This window comes from Acipenser ruthenus, chromosome 17, assembly GCF_902713425.1.
Source record: "Acipenser ruthenus chromosome 17, fAciRut3.2 maternal haplotype, whole genome shotgun sequence".
Classification (NCBI taxonomy): domain Eukaryota; kingdom Metazoa; phylum Chordata; class Actinopteri; order Acipenseriformes; family Acipenseridae; genus Acipenser; species Acipenser ruthenus.
This window is the reverse complement of record NC_081205.1, coordinates 2,984,805-3,011,506: the sequence shown is the minus strand read 5'-3', so window position 1 is coordinate 3,011,506 and position 26,702 is coordinate 2,984,805. Positions and strand designations below refer to the sequence as shown.

General features: G+C 40.5%; 2 protein-coding genes across 2 annotated transcripts; both read right to left on the bottom strand.

Moving 5' to 3' along the window:
* Nucleotides 1-2,811: 2,811 nt before the first annotated feature.
* LOC117422859 (G-protein coupled receptor family C group 5 member C-like) lies at nt 2,812-13,425 on the bottom strand. The gene is made up of 5 exons (XM_034038062.3): nt 12,994-13,425; nt 7,096-8,157; nt 5,718-5,818; nt 5,167-5,295; nt 2,812-4,643 (listed from the first exon to the last, which is right to left on the bottom strand). Exons 2-5 carry the CDS (start codon nt 8,138-8,140, stop codon nt 4,611-4,613), a joined length of 1,308 nt encoding a protein of 435 aa, XP_033893953.2. The 5' UTR covers nt 8,141-8,157; nt 12,994-13,425; the 3' UTR covers nt 2,812-4,610.
* A 3,354-nt stretch (nt 13,426-16,779) lies between these two features.
* Nucleotides 16,780-25,726, bottom strand: LOC117422860 (probable G-protein coupled receptor 142). The gene is made up of 3 exons (XM_034038063.3): nt 25,591-25,726; nt 20,153-20,307; nt 16,780-19,341 (listed from the first exon to the last, which is right to left on the bottom strand). Exons 2-3 carry the CDS (start codon nt 20,289-20,291, stop codon nt 18,419-18,421), a joined length of 1,062 nt encoding a protein of 353 aa, XP_033893954.2. The 5' UTR covers nt 20,292-20,307; nt 25,591-25,726; the 3' UTR covers nt 16,780-18,418.
* Between the last annotated feature and the right edge of the window lie 976 nt (nt 25,727-26,702).

Below are 26,702 nucleotides of genomic sequence, written 5' to 3'. Positions count from 1 at the left end.
GCAAAGGGTGCAAGACAAACCCAACTCTGTTCATACTGGCTCCAGCACGGACTCATCAAAGGTGCTAACGTGCCTTACTTCAATCTTTTTCAGTATTGGAGGCCAAATTATCAGGAGGTTTGGCTTTTTATTTCCATTTTAGAACAGCCTTCACTGTGTTTCACTGTGCAAGTTTGTACTGAAGCTGGGGGAAGGTAGACCACAGAAGAGCAGAAACAGCAGCAGCAGCGGCACTTGACTAAACAAAAGTGACGTCAAAGTACGAGCGGCACTCAGAGTCAAAATCACCTAGAGACAGAAAGAACAAACAGAAAGCCAGTACTGATCTCTGTGGGGTCCCTGAACCTGAAAGACCGATACCTTCAGTGTGCACCAGGAATCATCTGACACTGTTATTGAACCACTTGAAGGGAAAGGGTCACAGGGGTTGTGAGCGCGCAGATCCAACAAAATATTGGGTTTTCAACCTAGACCAAGGCTGAGTACAAAATCACAGCGAGGGGAAAGACGATCTTCCAGGACAAAAAAAATCCATCCCTTGTTTGTCCTTCACTCACCTTATCGACTCTGTCTCTCTAGCACTCAGAGAGTGACAGCACTTTATATAGACACTTCCCATTGGAAATATATTACAGTAATATTGCAGTTTATCATGCTTTAAATCAGTGCAAAAAAAATTAATTGAGTCTTTAATTCTGCATTTCGGTTCTTCACATTTTTTTTCTGTAGGTCAGATTGTCTAATTGCAGCCATTAGAGTTTTACACACTGGGAACCTTTCATCAATAGCATTGTCTTAGAAATAAGTTTGACAATGCATGCAGGTCTCGGCCTCACTCTCATGCACATTACAATATCAGCTGCACTGCTGGCACCAGAGGTGTGCAGAAATCCAGATTTGACTATTCCTTCAAGAGTATTGTTGCTGTTACAGTCGCACTGTGTGCAATGCCTAAGAGAAGTTAACATAAAAACTAACTTGCTGTTAGAGTTGAGCAGGTCCAGTAACAGAGTACCGTCCTTGGCTCAGGAGGAAGGACACGAGAAACTGAGCAGCGCATTTAAAAAACAAAACCACCAAAAAGAAAAAATCTACTTTTCGATCTCATATTGCGGGACCAAAAAACAGTTTTCTGTGTTCACTTGTACACTTTCTTTTTGGAATACATGAAACAGTCTCTTGAAGGCACGTGGCATGATGTCATCTAATATCGGGTCCTAACCCAAGGCTATTCATATTTCTTTCTGTGTCTAATCTAGATAGCACCCTCACTGAGATCTTTAAAGCTGAGCCTCCCTGCGAGGGCAGATTCTCAAAGTGTTTCACCCCAGGCTGTACAGTAGTTTACTCTCCTATTTCAAAAGTGGACACATTTATTTTACAAAATGAAAGGGGAAACAAAAAACACGAGTGCCCTAAAGGCCCTTAGTTATATTAGTACATGAACAGGTGCTTCTCAACTTCATGAATAAAAAACACACACGTATCATACATAGATTTTCCTTCATACTGAATATCAAGCTCTCCGAGTAGGAGTGCCTCTTCACAGAGATTTGCCTTTTCAAAATGCTCTGCAGGAGGCCATGTGAATCCAGTAGGAATGTTTGTTAATTCAAGAGTGCATCATAATTACATTTGAATAGCCAGTTTGTTTCCTTTTCAATCACAGATCTGTGTTGACTCACAAAGCCGGCGAGTCGAACAACATGTTGAAGTGCAGTCTGGGATTTGGAATCCATGAAACCCGACACCTTGTTGATTTGAACTCTGCTGTTCTCAGTAAAGCCCGGAGCCATGAATAGCTGACTGTGCAGCGAGCAGACAGGAGAGCCGGGAGAAGCAGGCTCTGTGCTGCTGCTGCTGCTGCTGCGGTTTGATTTTCAGAGGCAGGCGTCACTGAGATCCCTCTCTTTAATAATTCAAAGAACAGCAGTGAGCTGATGCTGCTGTCATTGTGTAACAGGGGTCAGTGATCAGTGCCTAACTGGCAGTATCTATCTCACTTACACTTGTTTCCACGGGATATTCTCAAGATCGCAAAGATTGCAATCTCTGGATCCTGAACATGCTCTCCATTTGAAGGTGTTCTCATTCTATCAAGCATCCACCGCACATGCATGTGCACTTTAAAATTCAAGTGCCACGGGTAGTGTTGGGTGATACACTGCCGTTACGGATTCTTTTGCATTGTGGTTAAGATGCTCGCTTGCGGTGCAGGGGGTGGCCAGTTCGTGCCCAGCCTACGCCCTGTTACACATGCACGAATCAAGCACACAGAGATGAATGCAAACTCATAGTCTTATTAAAAGGGAACTACTGCAACTTTTCTAAATGCTCAGTAGGAATTAATAATGCAAGAAAAAATAAAAAACAATTAGGCAGATGGCAAACGCTCAGTTACTATTTGAACTTTAATCAAAAGCTCAGGTCCCATCTTTAAAAAAAAAAATAACAAAAAAAAAGATAATTAGATAGATAGATAGAAAACAGGTGTCATATTAAAATAGTAAATGTATGAATGACTTTACAGCAGCTGTGCAGGGTAGCAGGGCCATCACTGCCCCTTGTACAGGTGGGCTTGTGTGCCTGTCTCTCGACACAAGCTGTTCTACTGCAGAAATAAAATAAATCACATGAAAATGACTGCAGTCGGAGTAAGCGTACCAGGGTTACCTAATCGAGAGCAGAGATTATATATTAGATTGCACAGTTTAACTTGCAAACTGTGTGTAGATTACAGGTGTGTTCTGTGGCTGTAGAAGGGAGAAGGTTGGAAATAAAAACAAACACAATTCATGTTGAATCACAGGCTGCTGTGGAAAATCACATTTATTTTCCATTATTAACTCCTGCCCAGGTTCCATGACTTATCTTCACAGTAAACTAAGCAGACATTTCCTCCGAAGAGACATTTTGTAATTTTATAACCTTGGGACAACAATCAGTGATTAAGCCTTCTAATTTACATCAGAAAATAAATAAAAAATTACATATCAATGCACATTTGTCATATTTAGATATAGGTCAGTGTTATTTTAAAAGGAGTGTAGCCTACTGGTACTGGTCATATATTTAAATAAGTAATACAATTTCCATTACACTTTAATTCTTCATTCATGACAGCTTTTGGGCCCAATTCAATTAACTTTTCAGCAGAGAAATTCATGCAAAAAACCATGTGTCAGTGTTGACACCCCTGATTTAAGGTGGCATTGCAAGGTTATATTTTCTTCTCATTGATTGTCCGGGAATACCGTCTTTAGCTATAATATAACAATACCACCTTAAAATGTCTCTGTGTCTGTATCTGATACCACTATTCAAATGTGCTGTTGGAGACATATATCAGGGACATTTTTCTGGTTTATTTCCTGCTAAAACAATTCCCCCAGTTTAACACAATGATCACAGTTTGTTTAACATTCAATTGACATCCCCCGCTATCTTACAAACACTGCATTGAAGGAAGCGCTTAGTTAACGCAACAGAAAATGATATAAAACAAAACAAAAACAGAAATTCAGTCAACTGAAATGTAAGGCGCACTCCCCCTCTGGGGCACAGCTGGAGAGGCTGAAGACTGCACTCGCTAGTAAACTCTCAGGCACATCATACTACAAAAGGTGGGTTTCAGATCAACGGTCCCATGGATTTTTTGTTACTGAAGTGACAGCCATATTCTGGGCATCTGGAGAGCAATGATGTCTTTGTTTTTTTAACTGGAGAGGCATTTTAGTACTGCTGGTTAGGCGTTATTTGAACCCTGTATATTTTCTATGGTCACGAAGCAGTAAGTGTGCTTGCATTATTGATGCACCCAACTTTCTGAATACACTGGGTTTTGTATTGGTTCTGTACTGGTGGTTTCAGGGCTTCAGGGAACCTTTACTGCTGCATGTGGGTGCGTATCACATCTAGAACGGTAAGCTGCTTCCAGTCTTAGTTATTGAAACCCTGCATCTCCTCCTTGTCTGGCTGTCTGCGTCACACTGTCTGCACAGTCCAAAACAGCAGCAAAAAAAAAGAAAAAACATTCAAAAAGGTCAGGAAGGAGAGAAGGGGGTGTTTTTGTTTTTGTTTTTTTATCCACTGACCCCCTCCCCCCTCCCCCCTCCCCTCTCACTAGCTGACTGCCACTTCAGTTCTCTTTTCACAAAAGAAATCTCAGTCAAAATACCATTGTCTCCGTTCTGGACGTAGAAGCATTTGGGTTTTTTTGGTCACTTAGGATTAACATTTTGATAATAAAAAAAAGCGCCTTTGTCCGTGGGGTTTGTTATAGCCGTTCATACCGATGCCAGGCTGGTGCCAGGCTGACAGAGAGCATCCCTGGAGAGGCACAGCTTTTGAGATGATCTCACAAGGACCCCCTGCCTCCTCCTGCGTGAGGCTGTACCGAGAGAGTGAGGAGCTAGGATCTTGCTCTCTCTCCCTCTCTGTATCGGTAGAGGAATCTGCCATCAAGCATCACTGAGGCTGGGCCAGCAGTGAAGGGAACAACCAAAAAAAAAAAAAAAAAAAAAAAAAAAAAACAGAAAAAAGTCTTAGCTTTACAGGGTCAGCTGGGAGTCTTTGGATCACTGGAAAAGTTTGAGAAGTCTGAGGGATGTTTACCAAAGGGATTTGGAATAAAAGCCGTTTTCCTAAAAAAAAAAAAAAGAAAAAATAGACATAGTGAGTTTTACTGACATACTATTTTTTATATTGCAATGGTTTAACAGTAATCAAAAAAGGATCTTCCCTGATTAACATGTGACAGGAAGTAAAAGGGTGAAGTCCCATGTTACAGGAAGTTAAGTGATGAGAAGAGGTAAAAAAAAAAAAAAAAGCCTTTAGTAGCTCAGTCAAGAGAACAAGAGAACGTTGAAAATAACATGTCTTTGGAGAATGTAATTGTATCTATTACCCCTGTTTTGCACACTGGTATCAGATAAATATTGATCTATTAATGTAAAATAGATCAAAGAATATCCACAAACTGTACTGTATAACTACATGTCCAACAGACATTTACGTTCTTTATACAAGTGAACAGGAATGACGTCAATAGCTTTTTGGCTAATAAGAGCTTTTTTTGTGGGGTCTGGGTAAGCTAGAGAGAGAGAGAGGCGACGGTCAGGTGACACTGAAGCAACGGAGAGGCGAGTGTTCGTTCAGTTCACGTACGCTTCCTTTCCTCTGCTGCCCTGCTGTGGAGGCAGAGTCTTCGGCTCGGACTGTAGAGTTGTTGCTGCTCGCCGGCTGGGAGATTACACTCGCCCGGGGGATTACCACTTCATACTGCATGTCCGAGTGCTTTACACACACAGCATGCACCAAACCACACGCACAAACACACAGACGCACAACAGGAAAGGAAAAAGGGCAGCGTTAAAATCCAAATGCGACAATCGCACATAAATGTGTGGCTTTGCAAATACCCTTTAAAAACAGCATAGGGAAATTATAATCTGCTGTTATGGAATTGTGTGCAGGAAAAGATGGGGTGTATTGAATTGAGCTAAACAGCAGTGGATCTGTATACTAAATGGGTAGCCTAATTTGAGGGAATCTTTCATGGACAAGAGATTTAAGCCAGTTGAGCTGTATGAATTACACATGGGGTGCAGGTTATGTTGAAAAGCTGACTGTGCACACAGGTTAGGAATACTCTGTATCAGTGTGTTAGGGTGGATAAATCAACATTTATAAAAACTGTTTGTCTATCAATAACTTACATGTCCAGGGCCTTTACTGATCAGTGCAAGCTCTGTGGGTTGGTACACACAGCTGCGAGTCTGCCCATTGTAGCCACAGTATGGGGACACAGGCTTGTTAGCTGAAAAGGAAAAAATAAATGTGGTTACACGTGGAGAAGGTAAAAAGCATCAGAATACATTGAAACCTGTCTCTGCAGTTCTCTACTCTAACAGCCAACGAGACTGTGCTTTTCAAGTGACCGCCTTAATTAAAACTAATTAACTAAAACAAATAAGAAACAACTTAATCCTTCATTCGATTGTTTATTTCTAGCTTGGTAAATGTATTGGGTGTGCTTCTTCTTTCTGAATTTCATCCTCTGTATTTCACAGGACTGCCAGCACCTGTAATTCATAAAGGGAACTGGTAATAATAAAATATCTGTAAAAATCCACAGCAGCCACACCCCTGCATCCATCATTACCATGGGGTGCAACTGTGCTGTTGCTGATTATGAATGTCATTTGATGACCGATAAACCAGATCTCTCAGTGTTTTACTGGTCCATCAGTGAATGATGAGCAAACTTCATGGAAATGTTCTCGGAACAGGCAGGCGTTCTGTAGTCGGTTGGTGTTCTTTGTAAATGTGTAGTAGATTGGAAGTATACATTAACAATTTTATTTTAAACAGTGGGGTGCACTGGAACAACACTATATCTCACCATTCGTTTTTATTATTTCTGGCACAGAAATTAATATTTTTCTTTTCATACGTTTACAGTAGTAAAGGTTCTGGACATAAATAATAGGGAAATGAAACAGGAGCAGTCTCGATATCTGTGTCTAGCTGGAAGTAAAAATAATTGATTTAAATTCTGGCTTGATCTCAAAAATGATGTTTCCATTGTATTTCTGGATTTTGCCAGTGTCCTCTGTATATCATGTTATCATGGCAGTTATTAAATCATGGTTGTCTTTTGTCAGTTTTAAACATCATGCATGTGGAGACTTGTCATATTGTTAGCATGCTATTTAAAACTACACCATATGGGGATCCTTTTAAATCAATTGATGAAGTACATCAGCAATTGATATCTGTTGAGGTCAACATCCACAGTCCTACACATAGCATGCAACTAGTAGAATGTTTGGAAATGTAGCATGTTCCGTTGCGGAATGCAGCAGGTTGTACGCTACATCGCTGGCTGAGCTCAACATAACTACAAAACATTGTAAGACAGTCTAAGATCAGTGTTAAAGAGGGTGTGTGAATTCAAGATCTCAAAACTATGATTTTGTTAATCCCCAGTCCAAAAAACACCTACAGGACTAGGAGACAGTAGATCCTGGGTTTCAATCCCAACGGGCACCACCAACGGATTGATTATAAATTGGGAAAATTAATGCAGCATACCTGTGCTTGGTTCATCCATGGAGAAAGCTTTGTTTTCCACGAACATGTTCTGGGATGCCTGTTCCTTGAGGATGGTCTCGTAGCCCACCCCTCTGGTGGGGTACAGGTCGTCTCCGTAGCTTGGCTGCGCCTCTGACTCCTTGGTGAGCAGGCAGAGCTCGGGGATGATGTACAAGATAAGGAAGGTCCAGGCATTGGAAACCAGAGCGATGGCCAGCGTGGGGTCGTCCCAGAGGGAGCTCCCCACCCTGCTGTTCCCAAAAACGTACATCACGATCCACGCCACCCAGATGCCTATAGAGACGAGGGCCGTCAGCAGGATGAAGATGCCGTGCTTCCTCCAGTGCTTGTGCTTGCCCATCTGGGTGGAAATGCTTGACACCAGGGTGGCCAACAAGAGGACCATCACGTAGATGAGCGCCATGACGAAATCCATGTTGGCAATTGAGCACGGGTCCCCCACAACGGTGGTGCTTGGGGCGTTGCGGACTATGGTTATGATCAGCCACTCCGTGTTGATTATGACTTCAACCAGCCAGAGAGCCAGGGCACCCAGGCACAACACCCATCCCCGTGGACCATTGTCCTTCCGCACGAGCAGGTTCAGACGGATGCTGTGCACCAGCAGGCAGGAGAAGCAGCCGGCAAACAAGACGCCAAAGAGGAAGCGCCTGGAGGCACAGGTGGAGAAGTTTGGCTTGACGATGAAGTCGAAGGTGAGGGCGAACAGCCCCAGCGTGCACAGCAGGAATCCCACCTGCAGCCCCACCACGCTCTTCTTCTTCCCATCCGTGATGAAGGGCACGCTCGCCACAAGCACGATAGTTACCATGAAGGTGCCCACCATACCCGCCCCGGCGAACGCCTCCAGCACCACCCCCCAGGCCGCAGACAGGTCACACAGGTTGTAATAAAGGGAGTTCAGGTTTTGGCCGCAGCCAGACGGAGGGGATGGGCTGGCCTGAGCCCTGACCACCGGTGCAGACCACTGGCAGAGGAACAGCAGCACTACCAGGCGGAAGTGCTGGGGTAGTGCAGGGGTCATGTTGATGCTCCCAATGTCTGCAATTACAAAATAAGTGACAAAGTGGGTGATAAGAAGGATCTAGGAAGGGTATATATTCCATTGCATATCAATGAATGAATCAAGTGTATAAATTATGCTTTTCCTTGATGTTATGGAGGTGTATATTGTGATAAATGAACATCACTCTGGTCCTAGATTTGAGTGCCGAAAGGCAGGATTTCTATTTTCTAAAATTACTGAACAAAATATAAACCTGAACTGTTTACGCAACCAGATCATTTGTATTGTATTGTATTGCATTGTACTTATTTTACTGGACCAAAGGCAAAGCTTTGAGAAACTCTAGCTGGCAGGAGAACTGTTTAGTTAGTAGGTTCTTTTTTCTGTTCCTACCATAAATCACTGATAAAATTTTAAAACAAACACTGATTTGTGGAGGAGCTCTTTTTCCAGCAGTGAGGGGAAAGTTGGATTTGCATTTTCGCAGGGCAGTGAAGTGTGTGTGTCGATGGATTTATCACACAGAACAGCTAAGAGAAGCCATCCTGTATGTAAATACAGATGGAGGGTGATTGAATCGGGATGGGAGGGGTCCTTAAAACAAGACTATGGGGGTGGAAATGCTGGACTATGGAGTACTAGACCCATTAACCCCAGGCTATGCTACTAGAACTGGATTCACCTCGATCTCAGAAGCTCATTGTTTGCTCGACATTTCAGCTGAGTTCATTTGAAAGTGATGATTTTTAACTAAATTAACTTAACTCAATACTGTTTTGAAGGTCTACTTAAGACATGGTGCTCAGAAAATTTTAATCTTAAACTCTAAACAAAATGAGCTCTAAGTACACCTATTTGCAAATTTAATAAAAGGTTCAAATAACAAAAAAAAAACCTGAAATTCTTCAGTTCGGGCAGAATAAAAAAAAGCCCTAAATTCGGTATGGTTCAGCATTTGGGTTTCGGCTTCAAATGTTTATTTAAAAAGGGACTGTGCCTTGCACACAAACAATCTTTGCATATTCAAGGCGGCTGTGCCCAACACCATCAGCTCTATTGTGTTTCCTGTAATTTTGCTTCCTGATACTGAAGTATGTTTGGCTTAAAGAACGAGAGATGTATTGGCAAGCGGGTTTCATGTTTTCAGCTGTGGAATGATTTAGTAACCAATAGTGTAAACAAAGCAGTATACTGCAGCACTGCAGTTCAGTGTGTTCAGGTAAGTTTCAGTGAGATCTGGACACAGTGTTTCGATAAGTGTCTGAGGGGGGTTCTGCAAACAAACAGTGGCCCCCTACAAACATTCGACAGTATGAATACAGTGCATTCTAACAACACAGACTGGTCAAACAGACAAAAAAAAAAAACATTTAGTACTGATGCTAACTGTAGAAGTTTTTTCCATTCTTCTATTATACTGTGAATGACATGAAAGAACTTTGCAAGAAATAACGATCAATAGGTCAAACCTACACATCTGGTTAAATTGCAATATCCAGTTTCATTAAGGGTGTTTAAAATCTATGAATTGCTTTTATTTAGTAAGAGGTACTCTAGCCTTGTGTATTTTGGCTAGTTTTTCAACCCCTGTTACTGATAGTTACTGAGCCTGGTTAAATAAAGGCTGATAATTAGAACAAACAAACAGAATCGACCATTACGAATGTGGAGGATATGAAATCGCTTGTTTCCAGGGCTCAGGATGCTAGGCTGTGCCCTTCCCCTGTAGGGGGACCTCCTTCACACTCAAAGAGGCGCAGTGTAACAGGATAAATGGAAAGGAGTTCTGTTGCTTAATTCTGAGTCTCGTACTTTCTTTTTTTTCTTTAATAAAGAAAATGTTTTGGAGTCTACCACTGACTCTGATAGTGGTGTAACCCTTATTATGATCAGTGTCTGGCTGCAATATTTCTATATAATACTTTACCATGCACTATTTTTGTAGTAATGTGTTTTTGTAAAAAGGGTAACATCTTCAATAGGTCAAAATGCAAAGGTCTGCTCTGCAATGAATCAAGCCATTCCAGGCTTAAGTTTTGCAGGGAAGGTGTTTTTGATTTGTTCTTGTATGCATTTTGTGCTTATTTAATATTATTTAACATAGAGGTTATTATTTTTGACAAATGCATGTACTGTGCATGAATCACTGCAGGATGTATATTTGTATTGTGCAAAAGCATCCAAAATATTTGTACTTGCATAATTACATTTTGATTAAAACTTTGCCACATGGAAGGAAAATAAAATCTGTATTGTGCAGCACAGAGGATGTGACACGAAAGTGCTGCAGCCTTGTGTTCAAGTTTTATTTTTACGGATGGATTCCAGGGCTTGAGTTTTGCACATTTTGCAGTTGCACGACGGAATAAAAAAGACCATTGCAACAACACCATTGTCTGCTTATGTGTGACTGAAGGAGGCCTGGAATTAGAGGCAAACAGGGACTGGGTTATATCAGCAAAGGCTCTCAGTGGAAAAACAGAGGTACACTGAACCTGCAGCATCCCCCTTGGAAATGAGTGAAACAGGCGGATGCTTACTGGAAAGTGCTCCCGGTTACGTGGGGTAACTTTACAAGCAAAGAATTGCATCTGGTTTAATTCTTCCTTCTACCTCCCCACACAGGCATGGCAACACAAACCAGCCCTCAAGGGCAAACAGGGGGCGACGACATCAGATATGGAACACTAATTGCAATTCATTTATTTCTGTGAATTTTTATTTACCCAGAACAGTCCAGACAGACAGAGCCATGTTAATGCTGTACCTATGTCTACAGCAAGACCATTTAATGGTTAACATTGCTTTACCAAGGCTGACCACGGTTTTTACAGCATTTTAACAGAACGCTATGCCATTTACCATGCATTCACTGTGCTTTTACTTTAACTATGGTATACCACAGTAAACTTTGAAAAGGGCTAGAGGCTCGGGCTAAAAAATGGATGTGGGTAAATGGCCTCAAGGTCAAAGTGCTTTGCAGATCATTTGCAGCTGTCTTAATGTGCAAACCTGCAGCGATTAAACATTAAGCAGCAGGACCAAGCTCAATCACTGAGACGAAGCTAGAGGCGTGGGTGGTCAGTCGTGCCCGCCCCCACACCCAAGTGATGCCTTCACCTTGGAAACAGAGACAACACTCATTGGAGCCGCTCCTCCCTCCCACAGCTCCCCAGGCACATCCCTCACACTGGCAGACTAATTTCTCATGCCTTTCCTACATTAACACATTTCCTTTTGTTCTGTTTACACCTTGATATCAGAATATGTAAATCTGGCAGATGTTGCTAATGGTATCAAAACTAACATATATTATTTATATATAATGTGCAAGCCTGTGTTTGTTCAAAGGCTTGCCTGTTTCTTTTTTTTACTGTATTAGTACAACCTATTCATTCACGAATGAGCCCTTTTAAACATTGAGCTTCCTTCCTTGCAAAAGGTATTCGATGAAACACTACTTTAACTGTACCACACAAATGTGTGTGAACTCTTTAGAAGACATCAAATACAACTTGCGTTTCTAAATGCAATAATTCTGAAAGGAACTTTCAGAATTCTATAGCCAACGTTTAGACTAGAAGTCTCTCTCACTGACTTCGTTCCCGTTTCTAACTCGGGAATTAGCACGGCTAGGGAAGCCCTTTAACAGTCTGTGTGGTTCTATTTTTAAAGGATGTGAATGAAGACATTGAAAAAGATGTCAAGTCCAAACACTTACCATTTTACAAGCTTATCTTTTTGTATTAGAGTATCATTAAAAAGTCTAATGTCTTAATGTGACAGAACTTAAGAGTTTATGTAGGAAGATAAATAAAACATTGTTTTAAGTGTTGTTTAAGATTGTTTTGTTAAGCACATTTTGATAAATCAAAATTGCAGTTCTTAAACCCTTTTCACCTTGTTTTAGAGGGTTTACTAATTTATTCTCATTTTACAAACCACCGTTTAGAAGAGAATGTTTTCAAACACTTTTCAGAAAAACAGTCCTTAAAACATTCTTTAAAGTTTTGTGCCCATCAAGTCCCCCTGTGTATTCTCTAGTGTGAAATAGGACTAGCAAATCAGAAGTGCTGCCAGCTCTATCCGACCAATCAAATCAGTCTGCAGGCGGGACCACAGATCCCTGTTTATTTACTACCAAGACACACCTGAGCGGATAAACAATTGATCAAAAATAAATATTTTGATCAAGTTAGAAACTCTCGTCACAAAATATATTTTTAGCATTTAAAAAATAAAATGAATCCCACCAATAGACACTTTTAACTTTAGTTTATATTTAATCTTTCTTGATATGTTTACGATGTTAAATATATTTTTTAAAAAGAAATCGAAATCAAAACGAGTGTCTTTACACAAAAAAGTAAAAGGAAATAAATTGTTTGCATCTTCACAAAAACACGCAGGTATGACCCTTTGAAAAAGTTACAAAGTTCAAAGTTAAGTTAAAGGTGATTGTGAACATTTACCAACACCTTCAGTGTGATCCACAACGGAGATAAATTATTATTATTATTATTATTATTATTATTATTATTACCAGCCACAGTATAATACGGCGCAGTGAATAAAAAATATATAAATAAATAAAATTATATATATATATATATATATATATATATATATATATATATATATGTATATATATATACATATATATATATATATATATATATATATATATATATATATATATATATATAATGACAAACGCAAAATAATATAACAATATGGACATAATAGCATAGTGTGTTACACATCCCAAAAACGATTTAAAGAATTGAAAATAAGCGTGCCCTTATAAAAGGTCACAACTTTAACGCACACGGGTGTTGGCAAAATACACACCAAGGTAATGGTTTACTTACCTGCGTAGTTTTGTGTAGGAATCGGTTTAAAAGTTAGCTAGCAGGTCCGCGGCGTCCGGTATCCTCCGAGCTTGCCTATACTCAGGAAGGGTCCTGGTTTCAAATGGAAAACGTTGCGCTGGCCAACTAATCAGAGGTACTGATTCGAGTTTAGTTTTGTTTTTGGTATCAGTCGCTCCACTCTTTATCGCACGTGTATCTAAAATTTAGTGTCAACCCCTCTCTCTACTTTCTGCTTTTAAAAGTCCACTAGTGCCAGTTTAGTATTAGTGCCTCACTCCCGGTCCTGTTCTCTTTGTACTGTTTAGTGCACTTATGGTAGCATCTCTCCCTCCTTCACTGTCTATACCTCTCTCGCCCCCCTCCCTTTTTTCTGGCAGCTACCTACTCACCGCAGCCCTCCCACAACAGCGCGCGGCTAGCGGCAGTTCACACCTGCAGAATGATCATGCAACTCTGTTTGTTTGTTTGTTTGTTTCTTCTTTAACCTTATAGATTTACTATTGATATTTTTCTTATACCGAATATAGATCACATTTGTATCACATACTTAAAAAGTAACACATGTGATATATGAATGGAAATAAGTGATTGCAAGATTCCGATTCCATTGCAGTTCGATCCATTCCTGGTTTTACTATGTTTAATAAGACATACCTGAGATTGTTACCTGTACACTGGCGCTCATATTAAGCACATATTAAAACTTGGAATGGGTGAAACTGCTATGCAATAGGAGTCGTATTTCCATCCCTGTAAATACTATATATACATGAGGCACTGCACCGCTAACATTGGTAAATCTTTCATTCAGATTTCAGAAAATAAAGCTTATAAAGCTTCAGTGCCATCTAGTGGATTATCTGTGTTACTTCACTGCCTGGTACTTACCTGCAGGGTTAGGTGTAGTGGCTGTCAAAGGACCCGAAGCAGAACACGTTACCACTCAGATTCTCTATCAAAGTAACCAATTTGCACTGTAGTAAACAGTGGGTGACAGACCCAATTGATTAATTAGTGATTCCCATTCTTATAGGTACCTCCTTGATATTAATGCAGGGATCTGATAAACATGATACCCCCAAATGAAGCCCTCAAAGATAACGGAGATGTGTCTTGCATACATTTAAACAGTCATTCATTTTTTTCCCTCTGGTTTTGGAGAGAACAGGGAATGTTGTTGTTTTCACAAATGTCCACAGTGGGTGCTGTTTCTGTTTGCAGTAAACCCAGCCTCGTTGCATTTATCTTTAGTCAGGGCTTGTGAAATCTCTATATTGATGTACTAAATCAATAGCAGTACATCTGTCAAATAAAAATACTGTGTAAATAAACCAAATCTTGGCAAATTGCTGCAGGGTGTAGTTTAAAGGAACTTCAGTTTCACATTTAATTTCCTTTATGTGCTTTGTGTTCAGCAAGCTGACTGTGGGGCCTGTTATACAGTAAGTTACAGTCCGACAAGAATTGTAACTCTGTACTATACAATGTAACAACAGTGAAAGGAAAAACCGATACTTCCCACCATATAGGCTCCTACCTGGTTAATTGTCCCTTTTTGAAGGCTCTGTAGACTTTATGTTGTATATATTGTCGATGTGGGTAGAGCTACGCTCCCCTGCCTCCAGAGCCCGCTCCTTCTCCACCCTTGCTCCGCAGTGATGGAATGACCTTCCTACAGATGTCAGGACTGGCCAGTCCCTGACCACATTCTGGTGCCTCCTTAAGACTCACCTCTTCAAACAGCACCTGTAGAACTCCTCTGTTTGTATCCTGGGACACTATCACCCTTCATTTAAATGTGCTTTATTTTGCTCTTATCTGCCCCCTATTTTACTGCATTTAATCCTGTACTTCAGAATACTGTAATCTGCCAAGTGTTTAACCTGTAGTATTTTGTATTTAATCATATCCTGATGTAACTATCACTGTTATCTGCTGTATTATTGAATTGTGGTTTGTCACACTTGTACTTTGCTTGAACAAAAGTTATTGTATTTCTTGCTCTTATTGTATTACTTGTATTGTAACGCTTGAAATGTATTTGCTTACGATTGTAAGTCGCCCTGGATAAGGCCGTCTGCTAAGAAATAAATAATAATAATAATAATAATAATAGTAAAAAAACTCACATTACTACTTCCCTTATGATCAATGACTACGGTAGAGGCATACTGAAGTACAGCAAAGAACAGTTCAATCACATCAAAACTTGTTCAATCAAATGTTATATACAGTGTAACTCCACGTACTGCGGATTTTCTGTCTAACTGACTCAATTAAGTTCCCTTGATCATCTGCAAATGTTATAAAAAGGATTTGATTGATTATCTCACTGGGCAGTGTCTGCTGATCACAGACAAGTTAATAAACCATCCCATCTGATTATTAATTGATTACTGGCTCATTATCTCTTGATCTTCAATCCCAAGCATGTTGTGTTTCTTGCTGTCTTGGCTATTGTCAGCCAGAGGAAAGCTGGCTGTGAACTCCCCTCTCAGCACCATTCTTTCCTGGTAGCATCTTACCACTGGTAATCAGGAATAGGAATCATAACTGGCTGACACCAATGACACCAATTCATCTGTGAACTGTGCAGCCTGATTTTGAGAGGGCTAGTGTCTTTTTATAAATAGCAGGCATAAGTTATTGTTTGGAGGAGAGTTGGTCAGAAGGTTTAATTTATCCTTTGGGAAATTTCTTTTCTGTCCCAGGACGCCCCCCCCCCCCCCCCAGTATAGATTTACACTCAGAAACACACCAGGAAAAAGAAAAGCTGAGTTGCAGTGTACAGACATAAATGGCTGAACCTTCTCAGTAGCTGCTCAGTGATGTAGCTGTACAGCCTTAATAAATCTCTTTGAGAGCCTGTATGAGTTAGAAACTATATATCATTTTGTTTTACTACCCATAATAAAAAAAAGATATATACCACTATATAAACATGTAATCTCTATATACATAACCACTGATGTAGTTTTAATATATAATAAACATTAACTATCGTTGAAATATAACATCATTGGTATGTATAAATTAAAGGTGATCTGATATATAGCCTTAGTTTTTCAGAATATGTTATATTCCTGTCTTGCAGATGCCTCTGAATTATAAAGGACAGTTATTTATTCCTAGTTCCACAACATACATTTTTATTGTCGTCTGGGAAAAATGCAACATTTGTCTAGCTCTTGCTTTGTAATCAGGGCTTCATTAGGAAGCTGCCAGTTTTTAAAAGTGTTAAAAATGCTCTTGACAGTTAACAAATGTGCTTGGCGTAGATAAAGCCAGGATCTCTGGGTCAGCCTCCCTGTGGCTGCTTTTGATAGAGCACTGAATAGCAATCTGAATAGCGAACTGCACCAGAGCACTCTGGATATTCAGTTCACTCCATCAGCTTGGCTGCAGGTGGTGTTGGCATCAATACACTCAGTCTTTATTAAAGGTAATGAGAGTCCAGAATCACATTTTAAATGACTTCACAGTCAAGGAGTTTGCATAGGAGTGTGAAACTCTGAAGCAGCAGTCAGGCCAGCCATTGTATGAAGATACTGCAGTGAAACAGCATGCTCCTGCTGTACGCTCCATTTTTATAAAGACATGCTTTTCCACAATTTAACACAATATGTGCCCTCCTATCACTTGCTCTCTAACAAATATGAAAAGTAATTTATCACCCGAAAAGTTAACGAAACATAGTTGAAAATATGCTGTGGTATGTGGTGAGTATTTGAATGCATGTGAGACAACGACAGACGCTCAATTCAGAAGATTTATTGAGTGTGTTTATTCATTTATTTTACTTACAACCACAGCCCCTTTCAGGGACCCCAGCGCTGGCTGCAGTTTGCTTTGTATCCACCAGGTGTTGTAATTCAGTTTGCATGCTTGAATCTGCTAGGATTGATTCCAGCTCAGTTTGTGCTTTGTGGTCCAGACAGGTCACTTATCCTAGCATGACTGGATTTATTGTGCTCCTTTAGACCTAACCTGAAAATGAAGGAAATTGCAACTGGCATGCATGTAACGCATGCAAAAGAGGAGAGATACGTATAACAACTGTAGGTAGTGTGGCTCTTACCCTTTAAGATGGTATTGTTGGCCTTGCTAAATAAATTTAAAGGGAAAATCACATTGGAATTGTCCACACATCATTACATCAGGTTATTGAAATCCAAAGTTGGTGGTTTTTCTTTTTCTAACCTGGTTGTATAGGAGGCCACTTTAACCAATATAGAATGTTCTATGATACATACAGCATATAGTACTAGTATTGCTAACAGTAGTACTTTTGCAATAAACAATATCAATAGACAATTAAAAACAGAAACGTGGCTAGATAAGGACTGTTCACATTAACTTTAACACAATATAAAGGCCATTTTAGAGCTCTTAAACAAAGTTCCCAGTTTTTTTTTAATGATGGTTGGTTGTGTGTTTCATGGCGGCTGTGTTTCCAAGATCTATAAAAACTTCCACCCCATGGGCAGTGATATGGTGGAATCAATACAAAGTCCTCCACACACAGACTTCAAACGACAACTGGCATTTCCAAGGTTACATGACAGAACATAAATCTGCCATTCCCTTTATTCTGGATTTATAGGGCAAAAGCCATGCGTCATTTAAGCTCTTTAGACTGAGGGACTGGGGTTTAAAAAGCCTGTTTCACAAGTAAAGAGAAATCCATCCCTCCTTGTTCCAGAGTGTGCGGGCCCAGTCAAGCTCCATTATTACTTATACTCAAGTGTCTTCTATCGGGGAAGTGCTGTTCCAAATATAACTTCATTTAAAAAAGAAATACCCATCTTTTTCGACGTGGTTGCCACAATCCAGCCTTGTCCAGCTCTGCTCCAATGCAAAAGGATGATTCCAGGTCAGCTTTTTATTTAAACTGGGTTCTAAATATTATATGCATCTGGAATATGCTTTTTTTCCTGGTGAACTTTAAATACTAAAATATATTACTTAATCATTTAAATGTTCCCTGGACCAGTAAAAATTGAACCGTTCCCGAACCCTGACCATGTATGCTAATTAGGAATGTCCCCAATTGTTAATAACTAATCCTAACCCTACCCCTAACCCTAACCCTAACCCTGAGTAGTAATTAATCTCCAATAATCAGAGTTCTTGTAAACCTTTTATTACAATCAATTTGTATGATGTTGTTCCCAAATGTACAAATACTAGAACAGTCCCTTTATGATTCATTGATTGGGTGAAGTTGCATTATTCCTTGATTCTCTCATGGAACGCCTTCAGCAAATAAGAGATCCATCCCTGTAGGAATACTAAAAAGAAACTAATAGAAAATGATTTGCCAAACGTTTTGATGAGAAGTCTTTATCAATATCTTTCTTCCCATTCTTTAAACCCCACAGAATGGTTGGAGGACTGCCGTGTCTATGTGCTAATTCCTGGGTCAGAAATGGGAAGGGGTCACGTCAGGGGCGCTGAGGCTCTTGCCATCACAGGAGGAGTGCAGAGAATTGGGAAGTGGTTTGAGGGTCAGGGGATGATGGGGAGCCGGCGGGACCCCGCCACGCAGCAGGAGCACGTCTCGGACACCCGAGCGGAAACGCTTGCTGACGAAGCAGTACAGGAAGAAATTGACAGCGGTGTTGAGCATGGCAAGCATGTTGGCAAGGTCGTAGGCCAGGTGAACGAGCCAGTTGCGGTTCACCGTGGACACGTAGAGGTGGTAGATGATGACGAAAGTGCGTGGCGCCCACAGGATTGAGAAGGCGGTGGTGAGCGCCAGCAGGATGGCCGTGGTTTTCCCGCAGCGCCTCGGGGCTGGCTTTTGGCACTGCTCGCGGCATTGCTTCCTGTGCCGAATCTTCAGCCTGTAGATGATAATAGAGTTGAGCACCAGGAAGATACTGCAGGGCAGGAAATAGATAATGGTGCAATGGGTCCAGATTAGCGCCTTGTCCATTGCCGTCGGTGGGTGGGTGACCCTCCAGACGTCCGACCACCAGTAGAAGGGGACACCAGAAGCAAGTGCTAAAACAAAGACCAGGGCTATGACCTTTTGCGTTCGTTCCGGGTAGCTGAACTGCCGGTGGCGCAGGGGGTGGCACAGCGCTAGGTAGCGATCCACCGTCAGTGATACGGCAGACCAGATGGAGGCGTGGTTGGCGGCGAACTCCAGCACGCTGATGGTATGGAGCAGCAGCTCCGGGACCTCTCGATGGAAAACAGCCGTCTCCAGAAGGAAGCCCACGAAGACGATGAAGAGCTGGGTCAGGATATCGGAGCCGGTCAGGGCTAGCAGGTAGAAGTACGAGGACTTCTGGGTGCGGGCTGCGAGTCGGGAGAGGACCACTGCTGTCAGAATGTTCACTGAAAAGGGAGAAAAAGAAAGTGCGTACAACTAAGGTTAAAAAAACAGGTACTTCTAATAGAGGTCAGGCACTTGAGTTCATTTAGGTTTAGATTTAAATCAACAGGACTTAGTCTTGGATTTGAACCTGGACTTGGACTTGAATCACCATGTTTTGGACTTCAGTCATCCAGAATTGGCTTGAACGCATCTCTCTTGGGTATACAGGTATAGCATGGCATTAAAAAGTGTGTTTGTGTTTGTGGCAATGCATAACCTAGAGTACAGTACACACTGAAATCCTTTTTATTACCGGCATGCATCATTGATCCATGAATGGCAATCATCCCAAGGGCAGCAGTACAAATCTAAAAATATTCTCTCTGGGCATTACCTCATGGTTGATTAGGGAGCCTCGCTCCCTCCCAGAACCGAAGACCAATTTTTGGCTTGAAAATACTAATGGCTGCCAACATTACAACTCAGAAAGCAGCAGAACACCCACTGTGTCAATCAACTCCAATCCACACAAACAATGGCGTGTTTATTAATTATCTATCAAACATTTTATTACCCTAGGTTGATATCCTACTAAAAGTATTCAGGGTGGTCTAGTGTTTATAGCCGAGGGACTGGGAGACAGTGCTGCCTAGTGGTTAGAGCTGAGATACTGAGAGACAGTGTGTTCCAGTGGTTAGAGCTGAGTGGCAGATTAAGATATGCAGGTGCTTTCGTGGAAACTGAATTTGGCAAATAATATAACTGCTGAGACACATTTATCTAAAGCATTCTGATGGGAAGCATAGAGTAACTTGTGTAGCCTGGCTGTACCTGGCACTCCGATGCAAAGTAGGGCGCTGTAGTAAATGACAGGGATGAATCCCAGGACACAGACAGACCTTTGCAGCTGCCCTGACCCCTGGGTCCCACCCAGGGGGCTGGACGAAGTAGTGTTGAGCAAAGCGATCATCGCCCTCCGGCGTACCCTGCAACACAGAGAAGGAGGGAGAAAGATGGAAGGGTGAACTAACGAGTTCTAAAGTGCACTTTAATCAGCAAACAATGGCTTGTGTAATGGCGCTTGCGTACTTTCGGTATTCTGAAATCTGTTCTAAATGCCACATTACTTCTCCAGTCTGTTAGCATGCAACCCATGTGCTGACTCAGAGGGACACCTGAGTCAAGAACGGCAACTTGCCACAACTGGGATTTGAACTTTCAAGCTCCCGATTGAGGAGGACCTAGCCTTATCATGATTTAAACCATAACTATTCTTAATCATGCTTCTCTGTTTTCAGTATCTTACGGTGCTTGCCTGTGCTGTGGTATGCTACAGTGCACTACTATAAGAGACTCCAGCCCAATAATGCCCAATAATGGAGCAGAACGTTTTTCCCTCTCTCAGCTCGGCTTAACCCTGTCTCTGTGCTTGTTGAAGGTCTGTCCAGCCCTGTGGGAATGGGATTCTGAATGCAGACACTGAGCCCCAGATCACAGTAATCATAGTACATTTTGTGCTTTCTCCATTACGGTTTAATACAAAAAAAAAAATCTTCTAGTACGTTGTCACCTAAAGCCCAGCTCACTATGTGATCTACAAACAGTCTTTCAAACAAGCTGGTTACAAGGAAGGAGTTTATTATAACACCATTTGGGGGAAATGACAAAGGGGAAAGCTTGATTTCATCCAGAAAATAAAAAGAGCATTTGTCTGACACCCTATTGTTGCTCTGTCTAAGCAATTGCAGGCAGTGAATTTCAGCCACTCGCTATTCACAAGAAGTAAAAAACATTCTCTCTCTTGGATCACTGTGGAGCTTGAGTTTCTGTTTTAATCCAAATCTATTTTTATATGATAAACTGTACTGTACGTTTCTTAGCAACAGAAATCCACTTTATGTAGCCCGTTATGGAAACCCATATTTTACTTACAACTCTCAATAATGAGATATACACTGCCCATTAGTGCTAAAAAAGACTTATGAAAGACTTGTGATCAAAAAGTGTGTCTAAGTTGATGGCTATTTTTTTTAACAGTACAGTTAATACGCCACGAGCATTATGAAAATGTTAAAGTCTAACATCTTCGATGGCAATGCAATGATTGTGTACAGTGCACTATCAAAAGGGTTGCTGAGATAGTATTTTGACATACAGTACCAATCATGGTTTCACATGGTCTGATTGAATGCACCTTGGTAATCCATTGCAGTACCATTTCATTATATCAGAACCAGTGTGCAAATGAATCAACTGTGCAATATGAGATCCAAATCGGCTGCGTTGCTTGAAATGCTGATATCTGCTAAAGGTTCTGTACAGGGAGAGACAATGCTTGCTGGAGGATAGTGGAGATGTTATATTCTCCCACTCCTTTCCAGCATGACCAGTACAGAGTGGGAAGAAAGTGAGTCATAGCCCTCAAAGTACAAAGGGAAAGCAAGTGAAAAGTCAGCCACTGCTGTTTTCTTAAGTATTACAGCACAATACCTTCAGAACGTAGTATTCTGTATTGCTTTATTGGAAAATAAATTAAACAAAGAGTTGCTTATTACTCTAAGTACATGGCTCAGTCATTGGGCTGCATCGATAAAGCAATTCTTTACATTGAAATTTATTAACCTGCATTGATTTTCATCAAAGTAGCGCAATCAGTGTCTATATAGTTATATAGTTAGGGTTGAGTTCTGTGTGGGGATGATGACTGAAAGCTATCGTGAATGTGTGATGTTTCAATGCAAGAGTAAGGGCTAGGAACACCAATGGTGAGTCATTGAGGACATGGAAAAAAATCTAAATCTAAATGTGTTACGTGTTAGCGGTTCAAAATGTCGAGATCCTGAGTTTGAAATGTCCAGATAATCTTGACATAACCCATTTCTATAATTTTTTCCCCACTGTCCTTATAATGAGTCACCGTATAAACCTAATCCAAACCTTAAAGTCACTATCAGATTGCACAATTCCTCACTGAATTTCCGATTGAAATACTGTTCTCTGTGCAACATCCTTGCTATTCACCCCATGGATTCTCCCGGAGCATTTCAGTAATGGACAAATCAACAAACCTGCTGAACCTCTGTATGATTGCCTCACTGTGGAAATAATGTGCATCAGAGGTCTCCAAACAGCAGATGGGGTCTATTGTGAGAGCAGAAGGGAGAGAACGGGTTAGGTACTATCGGGGATAAGAGCATTGCAGGCCATTAGGGAACTGCTTACAGCAACGGAAGAGTGAACACATATGATCTCTTATCAGCCTTCCTGTCCCTTATCACTCTATCTAGTCACTCTGCCACCCTTCATCTTTCTATCTGGCTTCCTGTTTTTCACTTCTTCTCTACAAATAGTGCCTGTACTGGTGTAATTATCATAAAACATGTATATTTAAATATAAAACAATGACAATGTTTTTGTTTGTACAACAATAATACACTGAATTAATGCAAATGTAGCCTTATGTTTAACAGCTCAGTGGATGGAGAAACAGCTAAATCTGAACTTGTGAAACGAGTTGCTCATTAAAATCCTTAGCATATTTTTAAAGAAGTGACAATTATCTATTCAGGGATAGCAAGATATTTAGTGAGCAAGTAGCCTGAGTGAAGTTATCCAGTAACAAACTCCCCATCACCAGCTGTGCTGCTTTCCTAGAAAAAGGAGAACATTTCGATGTACCGTCCTATTTGGGAGATGTTTTGCTCGTTCAAATATTTTTCATATTTTATTATGAGGAGATGATGATCTATTCAGAGATACCAAGATATTTATTAAGTAAAGGGTCTGAGTGAGGAAAACTGGGCAATACAATCCCCACCCCTAGTCTTGCTATATATCATTTATATATGTGTGTGTGTGTGTGTGTTTTATTCAACCTGAATGCAAGAACTAATGTCAAAACTAAAATTACAGAATGAAACATAAAGAATGTGACTTGGAAAAAATTAAATAATTCATGCCCCTCTTATTATAAACAGTTTAAAAGCTTTAACCGATCAAATGTATGCCACCTGGAGCACCTATAACTGTTTTTTGCAATCCACAATAGGGTTAAGCATCCTTTTTATTAACAAACGAGATGATATAGTAACATTTCCACCACAAAGCTAATGGGGACAGCACTAATCGCATTTCTTTTTTTATATAAGCCCACCAACGATTTGGACAGATGTCATAATTACAGCCTCCCTAATGCTCATTAGTTACTCATCAGTTGAATTCAGAATTTGTCTGTGAGACACAAACGCAACACAAATAAGATTATTTCCCTATCTCGGTTGTTTATATAAGCATTGCTGCCTGTTGATTGCACTTTACATGTTGTACTGAGGCATCATGATGAAGTGTAATGATAAAGGACTGTGAAAGCTAGGTAAAGCACAGGCAAGTTTACATGCACTTATAACCTGCCTGTCTGCTTGGCTGCTTACATGCCATGGTGTCTGTCTGTTTGTCTGTTTAGCTTTCTTTACATCCATCTTTAAAAGTCCAGATGCATCCTAAACTGCTGACTGTGGTCTGGATTAAATCAAACCACAGCCAGTACTAAGAGGCAGATTTAACCAAAAAATACAGCCCTGATTGATGACCCTTGCTTCTGTTTAATGGCGCTATTCAATCACATTTTCAGCTTATCTAGGGCAGTGCCATAGACTGATTTAGTTTGAATTCAGGCATGGATATACTGGTTAGAGAACCTTCTGGTCTCCATTAGGATCCCGGTAGAGATCTTTCTAAGGGATCAGAAGCCTGGAAAAAATATTTTAGATGTTCTTCAGACAGATATATGACACAGTACATAGACAAAAAGGTCAAATATGTCCATCCCATTCAATATCAACTGTCATTGTTTATGATGGCACAAAATGGCTGACACATAATCTACTACCCCCCACCCATACAGAGGTGACTCATTTTGCCCAAAGATATTGTTGTAGTTTTTTCTGTAATAATTATAATTATTGAAAATTGCTTTGAAATGCTTAAAATCTCAAGGCTCTTTCCCCATGGATCATGGTTTATCAATTAAAAAAAAAAATGTCCATAGAAGTTGTTTGAGCCAAAGCGGTTATTTTCGCTGTCTCTTGAGAAATCAGGTTTAATTACCAATCAGCTTTATCACCACCGATCTGACCCCAGAGAGGTTTCTCTGACACTAATTATCGTAACCTCTATTTGTAACAGTCAGCGCACAGCCCCAGTGCTCCAGTGCTGTTAAATTCTCGCAGTTGTGAATGGTCTCAATCCTCCTTTGTTTCTCATTACAGACTCATTGGCATTGAGTGTCAATATTTCAGTCACTGCTGCAGCAGCAGTTTTTAATTATTCAGGGGTACGCTGGCTGATTTTTGTGAAAAGGGTTAGATCCCAATGATTTTCAATGAGTGCTGTTAGCTGTAAAATTATTTCTTGTAATAGCATTTATTTAGCCATGCTGCGCTATGGAATTCCGTATGATAAACAGACACAATCAAAATGAATATTTCAAAAGATTTTTTATCAAGGCACCCTCGGACAATGGTCTGTTCAAATTAACTCCCCAATACACGTTGAATGTATTTTGAAAATATTGTTTGACTGCATAAACATATCAATAGAAAGTCAATAGAGATTGAGTAAGCAAATAAGTATTTTTTTTTTCTTTTCTCATTTTCTTTAAATGGTGGCATCTGCTGTATTCCTATGTAAGATTGTGGTTGCTCTTATTCTAAATACAATGTCTCTAAATATATTATCATATGTGCCGATATATTTATTATTTTGCATATATTAAATTGCATATATGGTGGTGTACCTTTGTTATAAACCCCCCTATTTTTCCAAACAGGGGTTCTGGAGACAGGAACTTACACAACCAATAATCAATACATAACCTTGCAAAAATGTATGCAACTAAAAATGCAATGGTTTTTATACAGATAGATGATGTGCTTGATTTTATAAAACAGACTTCAATTCACAATGCATCTCAAACTCTAATCCCCTACATATCAAACATGTATTTATCATGTAAGTAAAATCTAAGTAAAATCTAGGTTTGAGTAAAAGAGATGTAAGATACAATCCGACTTACTGATGGCATTGCAGTTTTTAGATGAGGTAGTTTTCCAGTAAATGAATCCACAAACACATGTTAGTGCACTTCTGTTGATTTACTAGTTAATATCACACTATGCTTAGTTCTGTGCATTATAACTGCTATATTAAGTTCCTGATGCACCTTTAAGTAATTGACCCTCTCCCCTTAATATCAGAAACCTGGTTCTTACCTCTACCTCTGGGAGTGTCTGTCTGTCCGTCCAGTAGCCAGTGGGTCTGTCTGTCCTGCTGCATGGTCTGCACAGCTTGGGACCGTGTGGGGAGATAACACAGGGTCTAGTGAGAAGAAATGAGCTGCTAGCTGCAGACTCATTACTGCAGTGAGTGAGAGAGAGAGAGCAGAGAGAGGAGGGAGTGAGACGATGGGGGGGTGGGTGGGAATCAGAGGAACGAGGGAGGGAGACAGGTGAAGTACAGAAAGAATAAGAAGGAGAGGAAGACGGTAGTGTAAGGGAGGCAACGTGAGATGAGAGAGAAGAAAGGACACAGGTATTGATCTGCATTCAGTGAAGAGGGTAAAAAGCCAATTTATTTGTAGCATCTAGGCCAGGGGTGTCAAACTCCAGTCCTCGAGGGCCGCAGGGTCTTCTGGTTTTCATTCCAACTTAAGCTCTCAATTAACATAATTGATCTACTTGTTTGTTGAATTTGACATATTTCATATTTTTCAAGGTATTTTACAGTTGATGGTTTTAAAAATGCATTTGATTCAAGGTACACTACCTATGAAACATTTTGAGCACTGAAGAGAAGTGTTAAATGTGTCCAGTTAATCAAATAATTAGACCAATTAAGTAATTGAGAGCTCAGGTGGAATGAAAGCCAGAAGACACTGCGGTCCTCCAGGAACTGAGTTTGACAGCCCTGATCTAGGCTGTTTAGTCCTACTAATGGGAGTAGTGGAAACATTATATTTTGATGTTCAGAGTCTTTTTTTTTCTGCATTGGTTAGCTCAAAACACCTCCAGAAATTATTTAACATCTCTGATATGAGCCCTGATCCTGGAAAGCATTCTCTAAATGCTTTTTGAACCCTTGAAATGTGTTGCTTTTAAATTCTCACAGTGCTAAAAAAAAATAAAAGAGCAAGAATATTAAAACAAAACATTGCTGAAAATGCAGAGAAAAAGCGAAGAAAGTACAGCAGATTGTTGCATTGTGAAGTTAGCTGCACTTGCGATTGCATGCCACTTAAAAAGAAGTGTGAAGACTGGAGAGAGGGAGAGGGCTTTGAAGGAGGGGCTTCCTTTTGGGAAGTACCTGTCACGAGAGAGAGAGGACT